Source organism: Henckelia pumila, unplaced genomic scaffold (assembly GCF_033568475.1).
Source record: "Henckelia pumila isolate YLH828 unplaced genomic scaffold, ASM3356847v2 CTG_254, whole genome shotgun sequence".
NCBI lineage: Eukaryota > Viridiplantae > Streptophyta > Magnoliopsida > Lamiales > Gesneriaceae > Henckelia > Henckelia pumila.
Genome location: NW_027331784.1, coordinates 132,018 through 157,806, shown reverse-complemented (window position 1 = coordinate 157,806; position 25,789 = coordinate 132,018). Strand labels below are relative to the sequence as shown.

At 34.2% G+C, this 25,789-nt stretch overlaps 3 protein-coding genes across 9 annotated transcripts in view; all 3 read right to left on the bottom strand.

Moving 5' to 3' along the window:
- Positions 1-634: 634 nt before the first annotated feature.
- Positions 635-2,891, bottom strand: LOC140870794 (cationic amino acid transporter 1-like). Its single transcript, XM_073273198.1, has 3 exons — positions 2,776-2,891; positions 2,272-2,708; positions 635-2,192 (listed from the first exon to the last, which is right to left on the bottom strand). Exons 2-3 carry the CDS (start codon positions 2,663-2,665, stop codon positions 814-816), a joined length of 1,773 nt encoding a protein of 590 aa, XP_073129299.1. The 5' UTR covers positions 2,666-2,708; positions 2,776-2,891; the 3' UTR covers positions 635-813.
- Positions 2,892-7,704: 4,813 nt separating this feature from the next.
- Positions 7,705-17,463, bottom strand: LOC140870795 (cation-chloride cotransporter 1). Of its 3 annotated transcripts, none has more exons than XM_073273199.1 (13): positions 17,085-17,463; positions 16,441-16,590; positions 16,146-16,224; positions 14,927-15,018; positions 14,042-14,156; positions 13,783-13,883; positions 13,612-13,673; positions 13,053-13,280; positions 12,534-12,648; positions 11,693-11,887; positions 10,413-10,813; positions 9,143-9,304; positions 7,705-9,043 (listed from the first exon to the last, which is right to left on the bottom strand). In XM_073273199.1, the coding sequence occupies exons 1-13, from the start codon at positions 17,279-17,281 to the stop codon at positions 7,962-7,964; spliced, it is 2,979 nt and encodes a 992-aa protein (XP_073129300.1). In that variant the 5' UTR covers positions 17,282-17,463; the 3' UTR covers positions 7,705-7,961. The 3 variants fall into 3 exon arrangements, with proteins under 3 accessions (XP_073129300.1, XP_073129301.1, XP_073129302.1); XM_073273200.1 differs by having other exon boundaries at positions 16,441-16,568; positions 17,085-17,221; XM_073273201.1 differs by lacking the exons at positions 16,441-16,590; positions 17,085-17,463 and having other exon boundaries at positions 14,891-15,018; positions 16,146-16,202.
- Positions 17,464-20,177: 2,714 nt separating this feature from the next.
- The window catches only part of LOC140870778 (ABC transporter C family member 2-like), a 30,883-nt gene continuing 25,271 nt past the window's right edge, over positions 20,178-25,789 (bottom strand). For all 5 annotated transcript variants that reach the window (XM_073273173.1, XM_073273171.1, XM_073273176.1 and 2 more), the window contains 7 exons: positions 25,055-25,235; positions 24,536-24,859; positions 23,439-24,195; positions 22,615-22,736; positions 21,386-21,631; positions 20,809-21,229; positions 20,178-20,644 (listed from right to left, as the gene is read on the bottom strand). In XM_073273173.1, the coding sequence (XP_073129274.1) occupies positions 20,550-20,644; positions 20,809-21,229; positions 21,386-21,631; positions 22,615-22,736; positions 23,439-24,195; positions 24,536-24,859; positions 25,055-25,235 (2,146 nt within the window). In that variant the 3' untranslated portion in view covers positions 20,178-20,549. The remainder of the gene's footprint in view (positions 20,645-20,808; positions 21,230-21,385; positions 21,632-22,614; positions 22,737-23,438; positions 24,196-24,535; positions 24,860-25,054; positions 25,236-25,789) is intronic.

Sequence of the window (25,789 nt, the reverse complement as noted above, 5' to 3'; positions counted from 1 at the left end):
ACACATTTGATACTCAAAAATCATATATTAATACCATATTTTCAATGTTTTGTACTGATTTCCATCAAAATAAGATAAATGTGTCATTAATATCAATATTTTCTTAGTACTCAAAAATCATATATTTGTACCAGATCTACCACGGTTGATACTCAAATATCGTGTATTGTACCATATTTCCGAATTTTATCAGAAAAATTATGTGGGCCCAAAAAGTTTAAACTATATTTTTCTGACAAGGAACTAGGATGAAATTGTGTTTGGGTTTAGGGACTGATATCTAAATTGCTGTTAATTTATTGGGCCATTCCAAAGTAATGGGACATACTAAACGTACAAAACAATTTTTATCCAACTTTCAGCCTATATAAAATAGTAAGGGATAGTAAGAGATAATAAAAAAAATTGAGGAATAATTCAGTTAACACAAGGTTGAAGGTAATAAATGAAAGTAAAATATATAAAATAAATTGCATAACTAATTAAATTAAAATTTGGATTTAAGTTCACAAAATCTAATAACATATTTTTGCCAAAATTGTTTAAAATTTTCGTTGCAAAATATGGGATCTGGCTTGAAAAGAATGTATTGGGCAACAAACACACGGTCAATACTATAAATGTCGATGATATGTAGCTCGAAACCCAAATCATCAAAATTAATAATAATAATAATAATAAAGCCCATAACCTTTAACATCTTTCCAATTTAGATTACTCAGGCATTACACGAAGCAGATGAGGTATATGTCCAACGAATTAAACATATGAAGTAAATAAAGTATGCACATCATAGAAATGAATTTTAGCTAGCTAGCTCCGAGTTGAAGTCGTTTCTCCGGATTCAGCATTCTCATATGGAGTGTTGTCCTCCGTGGTGGTGGTCTTGACTTGGATGGCCATGGCATTGTCGTATGAAGCATGGAGGCCGAACAAGAAATAATAGCAAAGGAGTAATAAAGTCCATACTCCAAACCTAATGAAGGAGTCCTTATCTATTGATCCAAGAAGGAAGATGTTAATGGCAATGGATGCAGATGGCAACCATGGAACGAACGGGGTGCCCCAAAGCTTGGGACTGCAGGCCTGAGGGACCAACATCCACAGTGCTGCAGTGGACAAGAGCCATATAGGTACTGTAATGCAGTAGGCAATCCAACCATCACTCAGCGCCCAGTAGATTGAAGTGACTATTGAAGATCCAAGGATAAGCAATATGAAGGCGATTAGCTTGTTCCTGTTTTGTATTGTTGTTTCACCACTAACGTAGTATCGACGAACAAGAATGGCAAGGGCAACAAGCATGAAGATGAAGAGTGTGGAGATGGAGAGTAAGTTGGATAGGATGTCTAGTTTTGTGAAGAAGCAGATGATTGCGGTGGCAGTAAGCATGGCAATGGTGGCGTTGATAGGTGTTCCGGTCTTTTCATGGACTTTGGCAAACCATGGGGGCATCATGTGTGTACGTGCAATATGGGTGAGGTAACGGGCTTGTCCCACTGCACCCACTAGCAGAACCGAAGTCATGCCTTTCAAGGCTCCTGCGGCGACAATGTACTTAGCCCAGTTCCACCCCACCAACTCGAATGCCCTTGAAAAGGGAGCATCAACATCGATCATACCGTATGGCTGCATCAGGCAAAGAGTTATGGCTAACAAGCAGTATAAGAGTGTGGTGATGGTCATGGATCCAACAAGACCGATGGGGATGTCTTTCGCGGGGTTCTTGGTTTCCTCTGCCATGGTGGAAACAGCATCAAATCCAACATAGGCGAAAAACAAGACTGCTGAAGCTTTGAAGATTCCACGGGGGCCAAATGGTGCGAAGGGAGTGTAATTGCTGGTGTCGGCCTTGATGAGTCCACACACGATGATGAAGACGATGACAATGAGGTGGATCACGGATGCCACGTAGTTGAAACGAGAGGAGGCCTTGGTGCTATAAACCGCACATAGGCATATGGCTGCGACAACAGCCACGGCTATAGGATCAAGATGGTTGTAGCCATCAGGTAGACCATTGGCGTGGATGCGAAAAGATTCGGGCTTATGGTTGCAGAGTGTGGCAAAGTAGGAGGTCCAAGAACGTGCCACTGCTGCGCCACCGATTACATACTCGAGAAGGATGTTTCCGGCAGCAATGAAGGCCACGAAATCGCCAAGCTCCACCCGCAAGTAAGCGAACGAACCACCTTCAAAACAAAAAAAAATTAAAGACATACAATGTTATGTTGGCCCAAAATTCTCATGTAGACATACATACATACATACCTGCAACAGGGATTTCCACAGCAAACTCGGTGTAGCAAAAGACAGAAAGCATGGCGGAGAGACCAGAGACAGCGTAGGATAAGACGACGGCGGGACCAGCATCTTCACGAGCCTCTAAGCCAGTGAGAACGAATATTCCGGCACCGATGACGGCCCCCATGCCGAACCACATCAAATCCCACCACGAAAGCGTCTTCTTCATTGAACCCCCACTACGAGCCTTGGCATCTAACTCGGCCTGCACGTTGGACCGTGTCAGCATCCGGTCCAACAATCGAACCGGTGTTTGTTTCAGAGCTTTCACGTAATTGTTGATGCTCTGGAACGATTCCTCCGGGAAAAAATCATCCTTAGTGCATGAGCATCCTCTCCTCTTTGTTAACCCTGCCTCCATTCTCACACCACCCCGTATGTATGTGATATTAATTATATTTTCCCTGCAAAATATATTATATATATATTTCTTTCAAAATGTATGTAAAAGTCGTAGTGAACGTGACATACCTGAGTGCAGCAGAGGAATCCGATGAAGATCGGAGAGAATGATTAGCTAGCCCAGTATGATCAGAAATGTTGTGGGAGAATTTCTGTTCTATTCTATATAACGGAGAATTAGGAAGGAAGTTAATGTGTTTTGCTGTAAAAAAGGAGAAAATGACGGGTTTAGGTTTGAATCCGTGAGAGTGTGTAACTGTGTATGGACACCATAATTCAAGTCAAATCCATTTTCCAACTAATTAAAGATTCCCGTCAAATCATTCACCTATCGAATGAATCTTCATGGGAGATCTTTTCCCAAATCTATCCGACAACATTAAATTAAATTATTCAAAATCCACAATTTCTAAATTTCATTATGCACTCTTTTCTATATTTTCCCCAAAAACAAAATAAAGTGTTTTTCATTGACTTTATTTTCCTTGCTAAATATATGGTGTGATTTGATGTATGGCATGTTTGGATTTTGATTCTTCCAATCGAATTTCTCATATTCTATTCTTTTATTTTGACCAAAAAAATAATAATAATAATCAGATTCTTACTATATCATATCTTTTATCCTCGTTTTCAGTTATTATTGTCTTCGTCTATATATCTTATTCTATCTTTCATCGAGTATTCAAATTTCAACTTTTATCTTTATCTCCGTAATCATAAGAGAATTATATATCACCTACAATTTACATTTTTTCAAATTTGAATTATTTCAAAGAAACTATAGATATTTGAGGAGAAAAAGATTAAACATACAAAATTATCAAACCAAATGAAATAAGTAAATTTTAGAAATAGTTTATCGTAAGGCCATCATCCTACAAACTAGCATAATTAAGTTATATACTGACCATTAATTTCTTCATTTATCATTAAAAAAATTATATTATTATATATAGACACTCTCACCAATTACAAAAATATTTTTATATTTCTTTAATTAAAAAAATCATAAAAGTTTATTTTAGTAAATATATATCTTATCTGAAACTATCATATCCTAATAAATTATACTTTTATTTTTATTTTTATTTCAAGATAATCATATCATTATAAAATTGTTTTAAAAAAATTCAAAAACACTTTATAGTTTAATTTTGATATAATATCTCCAATTTTTTACACAATTATTTTTTTAAAAAAAATTCATATATAAATACATGTATCACGTGCATAGAGACTCATTTTTCACTTGTTCGTCATTTTTTCTATAGAAAATTTCATCATTCTTACATTTTCAGATTCACATATTTTCTCAATTTAAATTTAAATTAATTAATATGTTTATTCTATGTAAAATTAATAGTCTAATAATTAATGTGAAATTTCAGATTAATTTCATAATTAACTTAATTTAAGGTTAAATTTCATTATATATAGTAATTTGTAGGAGACCATTTTATATATGGTCATTTATGATATATATATATGTGGTTGGACAATATAATAAGGAAGCATTGATTTGGTTGAGTTGTTTTTTCCTCCATTTTCATCAACATAATTCGATCGAGTTTACAATAGGGATTTTTTTAATATATATAGTTCATTTGATACTAGCGATTCACGCCATATATTTTTAACACAATTAATTAATTTTTAATATTTTTTAGCAAATCAGTTCGTCACCTTATAATTTGCTGAAGTTTTTATAGTATTTTTATTGAATATATGGAAGAAGACAAGAAGTAGTTTTGTTCATCCATTAAGAATCAAGATGACCAAGTTAGTTAGTTTGTATATTACGAGTTTTTGGAAATTTTTTTTTTTAATTCTCAACCTCTTTCTATAGGTCACACATTTTCATCCGTATTTTAAAGATAATTTTCATGTGCGGGAATTTCTACTAACTTATAAAGTTTAGTGAGAGTCGATCGATTGAGGTTTTTGGTTTGTATTTTGACTGTGTTTATTTAGTAAGATTAATTATATATAGATAAATAATATTAAGATTATTAAATTAATTTTATAGGATGTTGAATAATGATGTAGAAGCAATCACATGTTTATTTTGGTGGATCAATTTTGTAATTGATATTATGATTAAGTGACGAGTTACAATTTTTTCCTTTGTTTATAATATTATTTGTAGTTTTTATTTTTAAAATTGAGATTGCGATTTTTATTGAAGAATGTAATTATTATTAATTCACATGTAATTATTTTAATTGACCAAAATTATTGAGTATAAAAATTATTTATTTTTTAAAACAAAAATTAATAAATTGAGTTAACTAATTTTCCATGAATAAAGATAAAATCTAATGAAATGTATTAATAATATATTACATTATTAGAATTTTTATTCATGTTTTATAATTTTTAAATGGAATTTTTTTATATTAAAATCAAATGAAATGTATTAATATATCTTAAGGTATTTGAAATTTATATCCATATTATATAATTTTTTAAAATGGGGTTTTCATATATTATTTTTTGGAATGTAAATTAAGAATATAAATATAATTTATTTCAATTTGAAACATAATTAGTTAAAATGATTATTTATCACGTCATTTATTTGTGATAAATCATCAAGGTCTCCATTTGGTTGGATTATTAATAATCCATATATAAATTTATCATGTCTAATCCTACGTTTTTTTCATCATATTATTTATTCATCTATTAATTATAATTTTACATCAATCAAATCATTAATTATTTATCTTAGATCAATCAAACCATTGAATTTAAATTACTATATTATCCCTTATAAATAAATATTATTATTTATATTTAATTTATTATTAAAAGAATAAAATGATAATTTATCATTTTTATATAAATTTTAATCAATCAAATCAAATCAAATATAATCTATCAATCAAATCTAATATTATATGCACTATTATTTCTTATTTATTTTTTATTATAATACTTTACTTATCTATATATTATTTATCCTATCATCCGTACCAAAAATTAAAAAAAGTTAATATAGATTAGCTTTATGAGTTAATACGAGTCCTCAAAAAATAAGTAAACATGTGGTAGCATAGAATTGTTAATATAATCCTATATTTATCATAGGAAGCAAAACACAACCTTTAGATATTTTTTCACAAGGCTTAACTAGATAATGTGAAGATTCTTGATGATTCAAGGAAAAATAAAAGTTTTGAGCTCCAAATGTATAAATTAAATATTTTCAGATTTTAAAATTAATAAAAAAAATTTGTCTTACATATATGACCATTGAGACCGTCTCATAGGAGTTTTTGTCTACTCAATTACAAATATAACAAAAGAATCGATTAAAGTAAGGGAATCGGATATTTTATACTACTACTATCCTTCTGCACACGACGTGCGTTTACATATAACACGATCTATATATTTTTCTAAACATGATAATTTATGGTTTATTTCAAATTTATTTTCCATATTTTTTTATTAATAGCAACGATCTAATTAAAAAATTTTAAATATAGATAAAGATACGATTAAATTTCAATATAGATAAAAATAAAAATTGAAAGATTTAAAAATAATATTATTTTAAGATAATAAAAGTGAAATTACTTATAAGCATCAATATTTTCTTTTTTGTTATCTTGTAAAAAGAAAAGAATGAGTATCTTTAGTATTATTATAATTATTTTTATTTCTTTAGTATTTTATAAAGAATTTTACTCATATAGAAACTGATTTCGTTCGTTGAGTGACATTAGAATCAAATTACATGTGTAACCCATCAAATTATCATTTTCTTCTTCATGGGTAAAATGGTAAAAAAAAAAATGAACACAATCGGTTTTTTCCTTCCTTTAACTTCCCTCAATTCCTCTCTCCATGTTCCACGTGCAGTCTTCGAATTCAAAATAAGAGAAATCAAAAGCTTCAAATTCTTCAAATTCAAAATAAGAGAAATCGGCGCCATTTTTCACTATGTTCTTTTTGGTTGAGTAGATGCTATCCGCAGGGTAGTACCCTACGGGTGATTTGGCGTCTCATGATTGGTTAAAATTAGTGGGCCTCACGTGGGCCCCACTAATTTTGACCAATCATGGGGTTACACATCACCCGCAGGGTAATGCCCTGCGGGCGGCATGTACTCAACCACTTTTTTATCTCTTCGCATTTCGAATTTGGAATGAATAACAGGAAAGTAACACTCTTTCGTGTAATCTATATATGTTTATTTATTTCGTAATGATATAATTTTACACACATCGTGTTTGCATCTTTTGCTAGTTATATTATAATACTTCTGTACCTTTTAATAATGTTGGTATTATTTTATACACACATCGTGTGCATACCTTTCGCTAGTTATATTATAATACTTCTGCACCTTTCGTTGAGGAGAAAAACTTTTTTGATCTGTAATTGATGACATCATTTCAATATTATATTATACCCTAAAAAATATCTTTATTTTTTCATTGTTGTTGGGTACAATCATTCAAGCAAGAAGTAAAGTGTTTAAAATTTAGAAAAGAAAAAAAACAAAGTTTAAATAATTAAAACTCGGCATTGTTTGATTTGATGTATTATTAATCTATGTATAACTTATCCCAATCAATTTTTCTTTATTTTCGTCATATTATTTATCTATTTTTTAATGAATAATTTTACATCAATTAAATCAAATAAATTATAATCTATCCATCAAATCAAATAATGTATTAACTAATTTTTCTTATTTATTTTTAATTTACATTATATTACTTATTCATGGATTACTTATCCTATCACTCAAACCAAACGGTGCCTTAAATGATACACCCACATGCATCTTCTACCCATTTGTTAAAAGGATTCAAAACTTTACATCTTGGATTATACTTATATCATAAGCGTAGTTGAATTTAATAATAATATTAAACTTAAAAACAATTTAAGTAAATGTAAAAATTGAGTTCATATGTTAATTTGACATTTTATCAATCGTTCTAATGTAGTTGAACCAAAACACCCCAAATAAGAGGAGAATAAACTAATAATCATTGCTTTATTGAAAATACCACCAAGATGGAACGACAAAATTTTCTGTAATTATAATGGAAAGAATAAACAAATATGACCCATAAAAACGTACCCAAGACGACAGGGGAGAAAAAAAGCGAAGGAAACTGAAAATGCCACTAGGTGTCTTTAAAAAACGAGGGATATAAGCTAAGAGTACATACTTACAGATGATTGAAGTTATCAACCAATGCAAGATGAAGGTTAAGTATGTATTGGGTCAACTATGTGAACAACGTAACGACGTCTCTACGGTATCCTCGAACCATCAAAAGACGAGGGACATTTTCGACCAAGACGTCCATATACTCCATATAAAAATACGCAGGATGATTCAAAGGAGGCGGTGGAAGACTTACCAGGACAACAGCAGCCATTCTAGAGTATCTAAGTATTGTTGAATTAAGCTTGAAAGTGGTGTATAGGAATTTTTCTACTTGTTGCCCATTAACAACTACTGGCTTTCCATCAGCAATCAAAGGCGTCTCTTCTCTTCCAGCCCTTTCTTTCATTTCACCAAGATAACTGGCAATTCTCTCTTGTGCACTGGTGAATGCCTCCACAGAATCATCCTGCTGCTCGGTTTGTGCATCCCACGACTTCATTGAGATCACAATTACCTCAGCTTGCATTCGAAGATCATAAAGAAACTTCTTTACATCCGCCTTGAGTTCCTCCGCATCAGAATCCTCTTCTGCGATACAAAAGACCTGAATCTTGCAGCTCTCGAAGCTCTCTTTCGTCAGGAGGAGCTGGGAAAGAAGCAGCATAAGACCACCATCTCTTACAATCCAGTACAAATCGATGGTACCATACTGTCTTTGATACTCGTTAGGCCACTCATCGAGACCCTTAACGATAACAACTGCCTTGTTTGCAACAATGCAATCATTTATTATACTGACAAATGTGGCTGGTATTTCGGTTAAATTTTCCCGGCGCCAGATTTCAGGGTATCGCATCACCACGATATTAGGCTTCAGATTTCCAAGGCCCATTGTCTGAACGATACCTCGGAAGCCATCGGACATCGAAGGGGCAACAACTATCTCAGCCACACCTTCACATTTTTTATAGTCAATGTAAGTACTGAGAGCCCTGCATGCGGCCTTTGCATCTTCAGCACACTCAAGATAGTCCCCGTCTAAAATAGAAACAAATATTGACATTCCCCTGCCTTTTTTCTTCATACAATTGGCAAAGTCCGCAAGCTTAGGATGGCAAGGTACATTTTCAGGCAATTTACCCCAAGGCCGGCAAAATATGAGAGGAATGGGATACCAGTTCTTTGGATGTACTTGGCTTGCTGAAAATATAATTGCACTGTGAGAATGATGACACAGTAAGAAAAGTAACTAAACTGACATCAAAACCCTTGATTGGTCAACTAGATAAGCACGCAAACCTCCTAAAGATCGCAGGCTTCTAAGAGCAAGTTGAAAGTATGCACTTTTGAAACCATCACCCCAGTCTCCTGCTTTCCCTTTGATGCCAACATAATAATATATAAGAGTTGCCAAGGCCAGAGACACCACAGTGAAAGTCCAAGAAATTAAAAACATGATCACTGAAAAGGAAAAATACAGTGATATAAGAAAATATATGGTAAAAATTGCACATATGATAAAGAACAAGAAATTTAATTATATTGCGCTGAACCTTCGCATGCCATCATGTCCACAGATCCTTCCTATATAGAATTCATTTGCTAATCAATTGATCCACCTTAATTTAGGGTATGCCGCAACGATTCATGCAGGTCAATTATATTAACAATTAAATGGAATACTAACCGAATACCAAGTCAACAGGATCAAAGACAACTTCAATTTCCAATTTCCAAAATATGACAAACCACTATTCCTTTCTGTTGTTAACCCACGTACACATTTTCAAAAAAAGATTTGTCCCACTAGCTTGATTTTAGATCTAATCAACAGACAAAGAATGTATTGATGCCTCACCGGCTACCTAGGTGATTAGCAGGGCCATAATTGTGAAGGAAAGTACAGGAAAAGACAAAGTACAGAGAGTATGGGGTGCACCGCCACACTCGTGCATCTGCATGTATTTGTCATAGAGTATCCTGTTGGCTATTTGATCTCAATTTTTCACCTGAATAGTCAGCAGATCAACTGTTTCTGAATCCTCTTTTTAATCACTAATCTGCAACTCAATGCACAGATAATGTCTACACGCGAAAATTCTGCACACTTGAAAAATTACAACTCAACCTACTTTCATCTATTTTAAGTTTTCCTTGCAAAAAAAGCATATCGCAAGTATCATATGTAAGTGTACTCAGAGTCAATAAGAACACCATATAGAACATATAGCATGAGCATCATGTAGAACTCACTCGTACTGTAACTTGAAGACAGATAATTAAAGCTACATCATGCATAAATCTCGGGCATATATCCAGGGACCACTAAGGAGGTTCAATCAATAAAAATAAAAAATTCAGCGTCGTCTCTTTTTCTCAGCACTCAATAGCTGACAAAAGCTGAAGATAAAAAGGAATGAGGAAGTCTACTAATAAATCTTTCTCGTTTGCACTAATTGGCAGAACCAGGTTATAAGTAATGAAGAAAAAGTGTGAACTGTACCATCTCCAGCACCATCAAAACTTAATTTCATCCTGCATACCAAGAAATGCAAGCATGGAAACTAACCTACACAGATTAATGCTCCAACAAGAGAGAGGCTCCAGTGATGAAATTTCCATCGAGGACGCCAGCTGGGAGCATCTAAAAGATCCAAAAGAAAGCACGACAAGTTGACACCCGCGTAACACAAAAGGTAAAACATTGTTATGGTTGGCGTAATAAGATCCAGATTGCCAATAACTACACATCCAATGCAGAGAAATGCAGTGAATAGAGTCGCAATATGAGGCTCACTCCCATCTGCCACTTTAAAGTAGTTCAAAACAGGTAGGATATCATCATTGGCTATTGCTGCAAGAAGTCGGGGGGCACCAGTTAAACTCTGTAGAGCTGCGCCTAAGGTAGAGAGTATAATACCAATATGAATAATGGAAGGGAAAGGCCAAGCGACAGTAGCTGTAAGTAGCCTGCACAGACAGCTCAGTCAAGCCCTTATACAGGACAACTTCAATTAATTTGAAAATGTGATTAAAAATATAATTTAAACAAAAACAGCCAACTTGTACGAAGGCCAGGAATAAACATTTGGTTTGTACATAGCACTCAAAACCCTGCCACTCAAAGCCCGTATGGTATTGGTAGTGATTTTTAAAATAAGTATTTTTTAAACTCTAATTTTGGGCTTTTGAAAAAGCTCTAAATTTAACTTAAAAAAGTGCTTTTGTAAGCACTTAAATGACAATTCAAACTCCTTATAAACTAAAAAAGCACTTTTTTTATAAAAAAAAAATGTTTTTCTGGTTTGACTTTTGATACCAAACAGGGCCTTAAAAAACTTGATCTACTCGTTTCAAATCCATAATTTAAAAATTCAGAAGCACTTGTTATAAATCATATTGAACTACTAAAAGACTTCAAAGATGTTATCACAAAGATATAGGCAATTTTGCGCTCATGGATCATCATTCAAATCTGTACCAACTACCAACAATTCCTTCCCTAAAATTCATTTCCAATTAGTTAAGCACACATTCTAATGTTCAACATTTGCATTGGAGACTCCATATCTCGTGTCAGATGGCAAGCTTCAGCACATTACCAAAAACTCCTCTCGAGTAGTACAATATCTTCTCTAAAGCAACAGAACCTTAGAATCATAACTATTAATAAAAATGAGAATAATATTAGTAAGACCATCCAGACTGGTTCTTGACAAAAAGGTAGCCAGTAACAGGTGTAGCATTCAATTGCAGCATCAGCACAGTACATGAAAACAAAACAGAAAACATAAACGGGCTAAAGTATGCAACAAATGCAGCACAAAAAGAGAATCTGCATTGACATACCTGTCGGTCAATAGTTTCTCCCTGGTAGCAAGAGCACCAAAAAAAACCACAGAAACAAGATATAGACCAGAAGTTGCCAAAGTTGCCGCTAAGGTCCCAACAGGAATGGATCGCTGAGTATCCTTGAGTGAGGCAGAACGATTTGAACCAGCCATAATCCCCGTGACAGCTGGGAAAAAAAGTCCTACCAGTGCACTGAAAGTAAAGACAGTTAGCACACATAGATCAAATATACTTTGTTTTATTCACGCTATATTATGTTTATCTACAATTTTTTTTTTTTGATAAGACGTGTTTATCTACAATAAAATCACAGTTGAGACCAGGTTATCATGTGAGGAAACACATGCTCGTGCTATTTGTTAAGACCATGCTTCTCGTAGGTCTTATCAAGATTTATTCAACAACAAGCACAACAAGCAGGTTCTCGACAATGTGCTACAATCAAGTTTCTAGAAACACAATTCTAAAAGAAATATTATGGACCAATATGAAGGGGTAGATAATAAAAAGATATACAACAGCATCTACTCATAATGCAAAACAATCCACCATTGGCTTGACATACTCACAGTCTAGTTGTGAATTAACTGAAACATTATCCTTGTGAATCACGGGTGAAGCCAGCTTAGCCATGGAAAACATCATGTTGCAACAGAATTTATCAAAAGAATCCCGAAACATTCTCAGGAAAGGTACGTGTATGAAGGATGCAACACACCAAAAGGAAAAAAATTACCAAAAACAGAATAGTGAATTTGATGAGAACTGAGTCTTAAACAGGACAAATCTAGTGTTAGTAAAAAGAGAAAAATTAACTGAGATGTACTAGGTGCCTCACTTGAAGTTCCAATATATTTTCCCACTGGGATCAGGGATTCCAGCATTGTTTGTTGTTTGATAGTCAGAACTCCAATTATCCTTGAAAGAAGCCAAACTCAAGCCCGTAATTCCAACTGCACAATTTTGGGAACACAAATGAGTACAATAATACCAAATAGAACCTTATAGTCGTATGAAAGAAACAAAAGCAAGAAGCAAACAATCAACCGGACAAGTGTGTGTAAATACTACAGCATTCCTAGCTGTCTGAAATCCACTAAACTATTAAATAAAATGACAATTTCCAATTTTGTGGTATAGATATGTGCTTGCAGTTTACAAATATTAGAATTACAGATATCATAGACATCTTGGTTTTGGTACTCGAAATAAACAAGGTTTGAGGCTCATTTTCCATTTTTATAACTCAAACAATGATCTTCCCCCAAAAGTTATTTCCGGTGGGCTATTCGGGAGAACTTCCAACACATTTATAAAAATTATAAATTATTATACAGAAATGAGTGAGGCAACACACCTGCTGGATGATCCTTCTTTGCCAGAAATATCCCAAGAAATATGCTGAACAATGAGAACATAACAGGTATAAGAAAGGCTGGTGCAACTCGATTGATCATTTTCACACCACCAAAGACTATGAAACAGAGGATGATTGTCACAATGATCCCATATATTTGCAAGTCATGCAAACTTGGGCTGGGAATAGGCTGTGCGATGCCAGTGTCGTTTACCTTGGTAAAGGTTTCTGCATCAAAGGGAATAAGATAAATTTGGACGAAATCTTCATAACGTGTTTAGAGGGAAAAAAAAAACTTCAAATAAAATCAGTTGACCAAGCAAAGGCTTTAGCAGTATCGTATTACCATGGGAGTACCACAAAAAGGCAAGATGGCCAAATCACAAAACCATAATCCATCTCAATCTCAAAAGGTTTACACTATTTCCGTACTTCTCCTTTTTCAGGTAATTAAAGCATGTAGTGACGGTGAAAAGCAAAGTGAAGAAGATTTTCACAGAAACAAAAAGTTCATAAAAATTTAAAAAGGACGTATGGTCACAAGTCAGTACAAGATTACCTCTGAAAAGCCCTGCTTCTGGAACAGCTTTTAGGAAGGTCTCCACAGCCCCCAAGACATAACTGTGTTAAACCATGAGAATGAAACATCAACAAGTGAGTATTTCCTGGATCAAACTAACAGATTGCAAAATACAACATCCATTCTCAGCCATCAACACTAGGTACTCACAGAGATCCTGCAACTGCATTTCCAAGGAAAAAGCATAATCCAATACTTACTCCAACCTCAGGACCCAAGGCTCGACCAATAAGATAATAAGGCCCCCCACCCTGGAAATAAAAGTAGATGGATGACAAATTTCATGAGAATCAACATATTCTATAGTTGGACTTATAAATCAAATGTGTATGGAAAAAATCAACAATAGAACAAAACTCATTAGTTGAAGAGTCAAGCATTACAACTAAAATACTCCATTACGGTGTACCTTCATTGCACCATTAGTAGCAATTGCACTCAACGATATAGTTGTAAGAAAAGTACAGGAGCCACAGAAGGCGACAAGTAATAGAGATTCACCAATCCCAGCCATTCCTACAATCCTACAGTTTCAAGGCTGAATCAGCACGTAAATTCTAAAAAAATGAGTATCAAGGAAATATTTGTCTAAAAACTAAGCCAAAGAAATTAGAGAGAGAGAGAGAGAGAGAGAGAGAGAGAGAGAGAGAGAGAGAGAGAGAGAGAGAGAGTGAACATAAGCAAAGAGTGGCTTTTATCCAATCCAGCTTCAACCCTACAGAATCAAGTTACGCTTTTTCCATTATCAAAGTAATTGCATTTCCTCTGGTAATTTCAACTTGCTTTTCGAAACAAGCTACATGAATATTCACATAAATATTTATAGACAAATTCAACACTGTGAATCCTCTCGCAAATGCAAAGGATCAATCTGGGACGTCATTTGCCTTTGTGGAGGAGAGAGGCATAATCAGTGTAAACAAACACATAAAGTATTCTTAATCCAGTGACCTTGGGCTAGGTAGAGATAAATGAAAAGAAACGTTTAGCTCAAGAGCAATGCAATAATCAGGACAGAATTGCAACTAAGCCTGCTTGACTCAAAAAATACATTAACTCTTTCACACGTTCTATGCATCGTAAAGAACCTATCAACTCGGATATAAAAATCCTAAGTTATAAAATTGAGATACAAGTAACCAATTGCAATCCAGAAATAAAAACTAATAATAAGAAATGGATAAATAAAGAAAGAACATGCTAACTCCTAAAGGTAGGAATTAGGATGTTCTATCCTGGATTCCTGTGAGTACACAACTTTGTTTCTGCGCTCATTTGATTCCATGAAGATTACCAAGAAAATCTGATGTAGTAAATAATCCCCAAAATATTTTGCAAGCAAGGAACAAACACACCCATCATGGTCCCCAATTTGACACCAGATATCTGCATGATAAGCAATTTCGTTTAGACAGCATTGATAAAAGAACCACGGTATTAACTTTCCGAAAATAACATAAAAGGAAGAGCCACAATCAGTATCTTAAGTCTAAAGTCAGCAAGTAGAGAAATCTGAAATCCTGATGTTAATAAATTTTCACAGTACCAAATAAACAAAATCGTACAACAGAAAACCATGGAAGACGAAAGAGGGGATTGGTATATTCCTACGCTTAAGGTGTACAGTTCTTCCCCCCCAACATCATCATAGTCCAGTTCTCCAGTCACATACTTTTCCACCTATGTAGCACGGATACTTCAAAAAAAAAAAAATCCGAAGTATCGGACACAGATACGACACGGATACGGATACGACACGCCGATACGTGTGTCGGATACGGCAAAATCCGTGTCGTTGACTTTTTTCATGCTTGACCAGTCGGATACGTTTTGGACACGGCTAGGATACGGCATGGATACGGCAAGGATACGTTTTCGGATACGTTTTTGGCAAAATTGCAAAAAATTAAAAGTTTCAGGGGTTAAAATGAAAAACATTAAATTTCTAAGGACTAATTAATAAATAAATTAAAATAAATTGGGCTCAAAAGCCCTAAATTAAATAATTAATAGCCAGTTTCTGTTCTTTCTTGCTCGGCTTCTTGCATCGTCGATCATCACAATTCACGACACCACTCTTTGAAGTTCGCTGCCCCATCAGTCGCCTCTTGCCGGTTTCTATAAAGATTATAAAAATATGGTTTTCTATCTCTACAATTTTATTTTTAATACTAAATTTATATATAATATTTATATATTTTTTAATAATTGTCATATCCTAACCGTATCGTGTCTTATATTTTCAAAATTTGTCGTATCGCCGTATCCGTGTCGTATCCGATACGATACCCGTACCCGTATTCGTGCAACACAGTTTTCCACCAAATAATAAATAATCAAGCATGAGAACATCACATTTGAAGTTCCACCACTTCTCAAAATACTTAATAACAAAGACAGATAATCAAATTACACGTAGCAGACCAGCACCAGAACATAACCATGGCCATTTGCTATCAGACAGTAGCACAGAACCCAAGGGCAAAAATAAGATGGAATATATTTGTTATTACCTTTGGACGGTCAAGATTAATATTCGCATCCTCTCCATCTCTAGGACTAGATGGTGCTGGAATCTGATCGCTGGCCATACTGAATACGGAAAATCATCAAGAAAAATATTAAATTCTAATTTATAAAAATTTATGATTGCTTAAACAAACATTCACATCTCAAGCCCAGATGATATTGAAGGACAGTGGAAACTCAATAATTTAGGAAAACCAATTAATAAGAAATGCCTCATAATTTTCTATTTTTCTACCAGGAAATACATAAATAAATGGAAGAAGATTTATTCATCATTACCTTCTAAGCCCCAGAATATTGACTAGCGAGTCAAAACCAAACAATTCCAGTTTGGATTCCGCCTGAGACCCATTAACACCTTCATGGTTGGGAACCGAGCCATCTCGACCTTCGGGTAACATATTCGCCTGCACACCCACCTTAATTTTTCTGAAATATGAAGAGTAAGATTTATGCTTAAATCTCAAGCTCTAAATTTCAATCAAATATATACTTTTACACAGACTTCTCTTGCCTACAAGTTAGTGGACAACCTTATGCCTCAAGAAATCACTCATATAGGCGACACAAGTACACCAAGAAAGCAACATTCCAAAAACATAATTGCTTAAATAAGACAAGAACCAAAAAATCTTCATCGAGCTAAGTATTATATAACGAAGACTAAACAATGTAAGTGCCTCATCAACTTATGTTCTACCTCAATACGTGATGTCACATACATACAATTAAGGCTAGGTTATAACTTATAATTTGTCTGTAATTCATTGCACCTTGCCCCAATAGCTCACACAGGCAACAAAATTACCTTGAATAAACCAATCAAAACACAGGCTGATAACAGACCAGGAAAACAAACATAGAGCAAACAACATCCCAACCAAAAATAATGAGCGAACATAAGAAAATACAATAAAATTTACTTGAGATCGCTCTGATTAGAAAATGAATCCGAAGAAGAAGCGCCGCTGCTAGGATCTATTGAGGACATCTCAAGAACGGCTCGATCTTGGTCGTGGGCAAATACTGGCCTGTATTTTCGGCCACCCGCACCCCTCCCTGATGAAAATTCATTGTCGTCCGACGTTTCTATATCCGCACCACCATTATCAGTTGCCATTGCATTCAAATCAAAATTTTACACTTGATCCGTCTTTTTTCCGTATAAATATGATGGAGAAGAAGAAAGAACAGTGGAAGAAGATACAGATCCAACAATATGAACAAAATGAAGAAAGATCTCTGACCAGAAAAACACGGGAATTGACCGTAATCCCGACTTTGAATTTTCCTATGATACGAATCGAAATGGAAACGGAAAGGGGTTTGAACTTTGAAATATTGACACATCCCGTTCTTCTAACTTTCGGGCTGAATTAGTTGGGTCACAAAAAAATTTGTGGGCTCCCGATATTGGGCTCACAAATAATTTTTTTAAACATGCAATCCAAGGTCTATTTGATAGATTTTTATTCTAATTGATTTTCTTTATCAAATATCAATCCTTAAGTTATTAATTATGATTAATATGATAAACGATTTATTTTATATTTGAGGGTAAAGCCTAATTTTAATTATTTTAGAATTTGAAGAAATAATTACGAGAGTTGGTAATTATAAGTGGGTAATAGATTTACTAAAATATATTTTTGTAATTATTATTTTTTATTGAATGAAAGTAGAAGTGTTTGTTCGTGCATTAAAATGATCGTTAAATTGGTATTTTATGAGCTTGTTGTTTATTATACATCAAGTATAGATAAATAAACTCTTGAGCATTCAAATTCCCAAAATTTTTATTTATTTATTTTTAAAGTTTATTTAATTTCCTGATTAATCGTGTTGTTACAAACTGCACACGTTTGTTGGATTATATTATATTTTGGCTTTTGAGTTTTATTTTCCTAATAATGTCGTGTTACGACTACGAGCTTGGCAACATGACGTAAATATAAGTCATTTCAAAATTTAAACATGTTCAAAAAAGTTTAACAGCGCACTGACTCGGAGTTGGTCTTCAAAATCACTTTAATCTAAGATTGAATTCGGAGTTTCTTGAAATCTGGTTAACCTTGTAGCTGTAAGCCCATAGCCCATTGCATCACTCTCCAGAAATTATACATGAGGAGTAGGAGTAGTAGGAGTGTTCGAGTTATGGTTAACCGCCCGAACCGAGGTCGAGATGAAATCGAAAATTCGACTTGAACCGAAAACAAACCAAAGGTTTTTGATTTTCAGTTTTTCGGATTTTGGTTTTCGGTTTGGTTCGATTTTTTCTGTTCGGTTTATCGAACTGACTGAAAACCGTTTTTTTTTGTTGGTTTTTAATATTTAATTAATTTTTATTTGTTTTTATTAATAAATAAATATAAATTAATAAAATAAAATAAAATAAATCGAACCAAAAAACCAAAAATATTTCGGTTTTTAACCGAACTGAACCGTGAAATTCGGTTTGGTTTTCGGTTCAAATTTTCGGTGAAATTCAATTCGGTTCGAGAGATTATAAACGTTACAAAAATGTTAAATTTATTTTTGCTTTTTTTATAATATAAAAATATATTTTCCACGCAAGGGTATTGCATCCCTTTATGTATCATTCATTAAAGCATCGTTCCAACGTTGAGTCCTTGAGCTATTGTTTGGCTTGTCGAGATGACAAAAATGCATAATATAAGAACGATTTAAATGCATCATGTATACATAAAATAAGATATTTATCTTTATCTTAAATTATTAGATGAATTTATCAATATCTTAAAATTTGTCTCATATATTTATACTTTATTTATTTAGGATTCGTTTGTCTTTTGTTGTTTCAATTGAAAAAGGACTCTAATTTATTATCTACGAGACTTACATTGACATTCTTGTAAGTTTTGATATTTGATTAACTGAAAATTGAGAGTTTTCTCACAATTTTGACGTTTGTGATACTTTGAATCACATCAAAATCAATATACTCGAATAAGATAATGATTCATGATATTAATTTTTTTTTACGGTGATTCATGACATTAGTTATTTGTATAACTCGAGCCAAATATTAAACAAAACAAAAATGATAATAATTCAATGTTTTATCATATATACCGAGTTGTACCCAAAATGATGGTTTGATGTATTATTAATCTATGTATAACTTATCTCATTCAATTTCGCGTTATTCTCGTCATATTATTTATCAATCTATTAATTATTAATTTTACATCAATTAAATCAAATAAATTATAATATATCCATCAAATCAAATAATGTATTAACTATTATTTCTTATTTATTTTAATTTACATTATATTATTTATCTATGTATTACTTATCATATTACTCAAATCAAACGGTCTCGTCCAATTTCTATAAAAAATATCATAACGATTCAAAACGAACGGCAAATTAGCCTCCCTAAGTGTATATTCAAGTGCATATGTTTGACAACTTTGAGTCCATTCGCGGTGCCACAATTTTGGAATTTGAAATGACTAGACAACAAAATAAAGTACGGTATTTATAGACCATAGTGGTTGTTTTGGAAGAACGTGGACCTTTTCTTTTAATTAGTCTCTTAGGTTTTTAAATTTAATAGTTCGGTATAATAATTTTTATTAGATAACCATTTAAAAATTCAAAACTTTGGATAAATATTTTAAGAAATTTTTTTTTTTATTTTTAAAAATTCACCATGATACCAAAATGTGCTCAAACTTAATAATAACTAGCATCTAAGCACATGCTTTGCTTGTGTTATAAATTTTTACAAATCTATATCTACATTTATTTTATTTTAAATATTTGATTTGAAAAGAGAAAGATATTTTTTGGATGACCCGATGATCATTATTAATAAAGATAGTGGAAGAAGATAGTGGATGATGAATAAGATAGTGAGTATTAATATTTAACTATTTTTGTCCCTTTACCCTACAACAATGAAAAGACATACATTTTTTGCGGGAATAATATTATAATGGTGTCATCAAGTACAGAGTACGGACCAAAGAGGTTTTTAAAAGGTATAGTAAAGAAGATGATAATAATTATTATTATTATTTCCTGCACTTCTATGTCAACTGGCAAGGATTACTTTACTGTTCATATCAAATTACCCCTCACCAGCAAGTTCAATGGGCAAAAAAGACAAACCAGCCAACCAAGCTTGCGTTCTACAGTGCAATGGCCGCTTAAATAAAGAAGCAGCAGCCATTAGAGACAGTGAGTTGCATTTGTGTTAACGTTGACAGAGAGTTTGTTATCCAGTGTTAATTGCCTACAAAACAGGCAACGGTAGCGCTAATTTTGATGCCGAGTAAACTACATTTTCCAGGTGCAAAGGACAAGACTCAAGCATCACAATCTTTTGACGATTGTCAACAAAACCAAGATTAATTGGATTACATCTCGGCACGGTCCCAGTCGATTGTTCTGTCTTCAAAATTATCTGCCCCATGAAGTTTGTTTCGACCAAATCTACTCATGACTGCAAGACCTGGAAAAGATTTACATAAAATTAAAAAAATCACATAAAATAGACCGAATAAATCACGATTTACAATATTTTATGGCCTCATCCCATTAACCATCCCACGTCAATTCCTCGTGGAAATAGTACCAGAATTCATTCAAAGCTGAGATGAAGAATATCGGGTTTACCTTCGATAATTTTGTAGAGAGATGACCACCATCGATGTCCAGAAACTTCGTACTGTTCAAGATTCTCATCAATCTCTCTGTTGTGTTTCCCTTCCAACACTCCCTGGAGAGTAATAACTGCATCCCTTGTTTTCTTGAGTATACTATTATCTTCTTTGATTTCCAACTGCACAAGGTCATTCTGAGATGAAGTGAGACTGACGGCAAGTGCAAATTGAGTAGCTGCAGCCCATCGAGAAGAGGCAAGCCATCTCCTGTGCCCATCCAATTCCTTCTCTCTTTCCAATTTGCCACCCACTTCTCTTTTCAGTACTAAGCTGCGTAGATACTCAGCATTTGCAGCACCTGTACTCTGAACCATCTTAGAAAACGAACTTTCTTCATTTTGCAAAAGTGTTTCAGGACTATCAAATTCCACAACCTGAGAAATAAGGCACATACACTATTAAACTAAGAATGTCAAGCACTAATCAAACAGTCTTTCATGAAACCAGTAGATAGTTATTCCATCATCTGTATCAGTTTTTCCACTAGAATTAAAAAAGAGTTTTGAAGGGGATAAAAAAAGACACTGTACCATGCCAGCATCAAGCAGAAGAATCTTGTCACAATCAATGATGGTATTCAATCGGTGAGCAATGATTAACATTGTGCATGTTCTGAATTCTTCACGAATAGTCTTTTGTATGAGAGCATCAGTCCGAACATCAACTGCAGCAGTTGCTTCGTCAAGAACAAGAATCTTTGATCTGCGAAGCAATGCTCGAGAAAGACTTAATAATTGCCGCTGTCCCACACTGAAATTCTCCCCTGCTTCTGAGACCTTAATATAACAGGACAAACATAAGCTCCGTTAGGACTTGTTAACAAAGAAAGTTCCAAGTCCAAGAAAAGTAAAATATGAAAACTGCTCATGTCTGCAAGTGACAAGGCAATCAGAGTTTAAAGATTGTAAAAAATAATAACGCTTACATATTTATATGCCACGGTTGGGATAATGTTCTAGAGCAAACTCATAAAAAATTGTGGGGTAACATGTATGAAGATTCACTGGTCGCCAGCAGACATGAAATTTAACAACAATGCAACTCAAAGGAATCTCCCCCTCTTTTTGCACAATCATATGGAAGTTCAGGAATCACACCTCGCAATTCAATTGTATTAAGGGGATTCAAGAAACAACAGTAGAAAAAGGGAAAACATTTAGCTAATTCATTAGTATTTCATCTCGACCTCGACCCTAGCGTTTTAGACTGAATCATTATTGGTCTTAGGCACAAACCAGCGGTGGATTGGTCCAAACTAAATATTGATGGGCGTACCAAAGGTGATTTAAGGAGGCCTCAATTGGTGGATCGTTCAGGATCCTTTTAAGAAATTTTTGGGTAAAAGACTAGCTATTTTTGGAACTTCAAGCCATTTGAGATTTATCCCTCTACAGTTTATCTAACATATGAACTTGTTAGATGGGGGAGCTGATGCAAATCGTAGTTTGAATCCAAAAGATGTATTCATCATGGATTCATGGCTGATTATATTCTCTTATTTCTTGGGAAGAATATAAGGTGGCTGATGTCGGCCAAGGGCATAAATGCAGAGAAATTTAGAACTTTCTTAGATGAAATCCTCAACCAAACATTCAAGGTTTATGAAAATTAATAGAATTGGTCTACTTTTGCAAAAACATGCACCAATATGCTTTACTTTTTTTCCTCGTGATTGATCTTGGTCTATTCCCCATTTTAAAGTGAAACAATAACATAATGGAATTAACAATATCAGGGACAGAAAGTATGATTCATATACCTCTGTGTCCAAACCCATGGGGTTCCTCCTGATGACATCTTTCAAATGTGCCCTTTCCAAAGCCTCCCAAAGGTCGGCATCATTGTGCTCGTTGAATGGATCAAGATTAAATCTAACAGTTCCTGCCATAATAAAACAAGGGATCATCATAAGGAAATACACACCGTATGACGTAAATATAGTAAACATAGAAAGAAAATGGAACGCATTAACAAAACATAGTGCAAATTTGGAACTGTTTATACTATTTCCAGAATCAAACATCATAATGGAGTTTGTTCAACCTCCTATTGTCAAAAGAATATTTTCAGAGGCCCCAAGTCCCGTATTTATAAGGTGCTACATAGTACATACTTATCCTTCTCTTGTTTTAAGCTATGTCATGAGTCCAGGAGACATCGCTGAGAAGGATTCCTGAGAATCTATGTGCAGAAGGCAAGTGTTGGCCCCTTTGCTTCAATAATTTTTTTTGTCATCCTTCTTAACTGTTACCAAAGTACCAGTATCGGTATTTTTTAAACAATCACTTAATGAGGCTTTGATCTGAAACATCTAGTATGAATCAGATGCTGTGAATAGACCATGGATTTCGAGGCCCCAAGGAACTTTACCTATAAAATAGCATTTTATAGGGCTTTATCGGCAATTTAAAGGAAAATCAGTGACGTTGGTCTTGAAAATGAATATGAACATGACAGCCAATTTAACATATCGCCATGTATGGGCTATGTTCTTATTCAAAAGGGAACATCTTACAAAATTGTTCACATTTTGGATCTGAAAAATATTAGAGAGACAAGATTAAAAGTGCAAAATGAGCAAACCTGAGAAAAGCACAGGTGACTGTGGTATGATACCAAGAACCTTTCGGAGGTCCATCAATCCAAACTTTGATATGTCACAGTCATCAAGAAAGATTTTTCCCCTTTCCAGCTCAACTATTCGGAATAATGCATTAAGCATGCTCGATTTTCCAGCTCCTGTCCGACCAACAATGCCAACCTTGTCACTTGGGGAAATTGTGAATGATATTCCATGAAGGACAGGAGGGAGTTCAGGCCTGTATCGTAAAACAACAGCCTCAAATCGAATAGATCCTGCTGACGGCCACCCAGGAGGTGGACGATTGTCCTCAACAATAGATTGACCTTCTGAAGGCAACTCTATATATGTCCCAACACGTTCCACAGCATTGAAACTATTTTCAGCCAAACTAGCAAGTCTTAGCACAGCGGTCAATAGGGTAGTAATATTTAATGCATAACTGAGAAGTAAACCCATTGTAGAGGCAAATGCTTCCGGGTTCTCGGTCCTTCCGTTCTGCATGACAGCAAAGGTTGCGGTAAACCATATCATGAGGCCTCCCACTGTCTCTAAACGAATTCCAAGCCATCGGTTTCCACTCATGTTAACAAGGGTGTATCTGATATTGTTGTCCATGGACTTCCCATTTATATCGGCCATTCGATCATACGCCTTGTACGCACGAATAGCTGATAAACCGTTTAGTGCTTCTCCAAACTGAGCATACACTGGAGATCTCGTAATGGAATCTAATCGTTTAACTTCACGTGCAGTGCTCTGCAAGTTGAGTAAAATTTGAGTGAAAAAAATTAGAAATAGTAGTTCTGCACTGAGAGCAGCACATAATAAAACTACAAATGCTCCAATATTCTGCATCACAGGAACTGAGTTCACAGAATAATCAGGGTTGGCAAAAAATCAGAGCGAATTGGATATAGAAATTCGATAAAGTCAACGTGTTAGACCCTCGATTATCAATTTCAAGAAAGTCGGCATGTTAATAAAGCAGGATATAAGATATAATAATACATAATCCAAGATAAAATGCTTATTTTGGACAGTTAAGAATCAATCACAAAAAAATTTGAAATAATAAGGATATATGGATCTTGCAAACCTGGTAATAAAGATAAGCCACATAAAACAAGACTAGAAGAGGCAGAATGGCCCAGAGCGACAATGCGCTGACAATTCCGATTAGCACAAATGTTGAACCAAGCTGGAACACTTGACTTAGAAACATGTTTGCAAAAGTAGCTACATTTCTATCAATGTCTCCTTGATCTTTGGCAAATCTGTTGATAACTCGTCCAAGTGGATTTGTTTGAAAGAAAACCATTGGAGCTCTAAGGATAGAATTGAGCATTGCGTTATGCAACCTTCTCGCAGCATAAAGGCTAGAAACGATCAGCCAAAACGAATTTGCTAATGTCACCACAACCTGAAAATTATAGAATTTGCTCATACAAATTTTTTTATTTGCTAATGTCAGCCACAACGAATTTGCTGATATATAATTTTTTTATTCTTCATGCTGCAGTAACTCTAACCTTTAGAGCACGTTAGAAAAGGTACAAGCAAAAAAAAAAGGGAAAATTCATTTCAGCACACATTGGAGGGCTCGAATAAAACTTACTTGACCAAATGAAAGAGAAGAGTAAACCAAGTTGTAGAATGCTGGCCCATGTATATTTGAATTGCTTTGGCTTGTCCAATAACTTAGCCACATACTACTTGAAACCCGTAAAACTTCTGTTAGGATATAGCACAAGAAAAGAAGCATAACAACCCATGCACCTCCCAAAGCATTTTTGTATCTGCAGAAATTCAACAAAAATTAACAGATATATCTGTATTGAAGTAAAAAATGTAAATAATAAAAGGCGTATCTCACAATTCTGCAAAGGTCTAAAGCACCCTTCAATCGATAGGTAGATTCATGATTGAAAGTCAATGATATGCAGCAAAAAGAAATCAGATTTTATTGATATCTGAATCATAATGATTACAATCAGTCACAGCATATATTATATCTAGACTCCTACTTAGACTCCCCACTTAACTCTATCTCTCATCACAACTTAAATAAATCCTATTCTGCTTAAACTCTTCAACACTCTCTTCAAGCTGGGTTGTACAAATTGTACATTACCAGCTTGTCGACGCACTTTTCAAACATAGACAACACAAATTATCCCTTTATCGATTTTCTCCTTGATAAAATGCCGATCCAGTTCAACATGTTAAGTTCGATTGTTATGTACCACGTTATGAGAGACATTTATGACAGCTTTATTGTCACATAACAATTTTGCGGGTGACCACAGATACATTTTCAGTTCTTCAAGTATCAGTCACAATACCTCGCATA

Bases quoted from the DNA above. Each gene is read 5' to 3' on its own strand.
- LOC140870795 (XM_073273199.1), bottom strand. From the start codon at position 17,281: ATGGCAACTGATAATGGTGGTGCGGATATAGAAACGTCGGACGACAAT. The intron at 13,884-14,041 runs GTACACCGTAAT...TTTTATTTCCAG, and splicing joins CTACTAATGGTGCAATGAAG to GGTGGGGGGCCTTATTATCT. The intron at 9,044-9,142 runs GTTTGCGTGCTT...TTATATTTTCAG, and splicing joins AAGCCTGCGATCTTTAGGAG to CAAGCCAAGTACATCCAAAG.
- LOC140870794 (XM_073273198.1), bottom strand. From the start codon at position 2,665: ATGGAGGCAGGGTTAACAAAGAGGAGAGGATGCTCATGCACTAAGGAT. The intron at 2,193-2,271 runs GTATGTATGTAT...TTTGTTTTGAAG, and splicing joins TGTGGAAATCCCTGTTGCAG to GTGGTTCGTTCGCTTACTTG.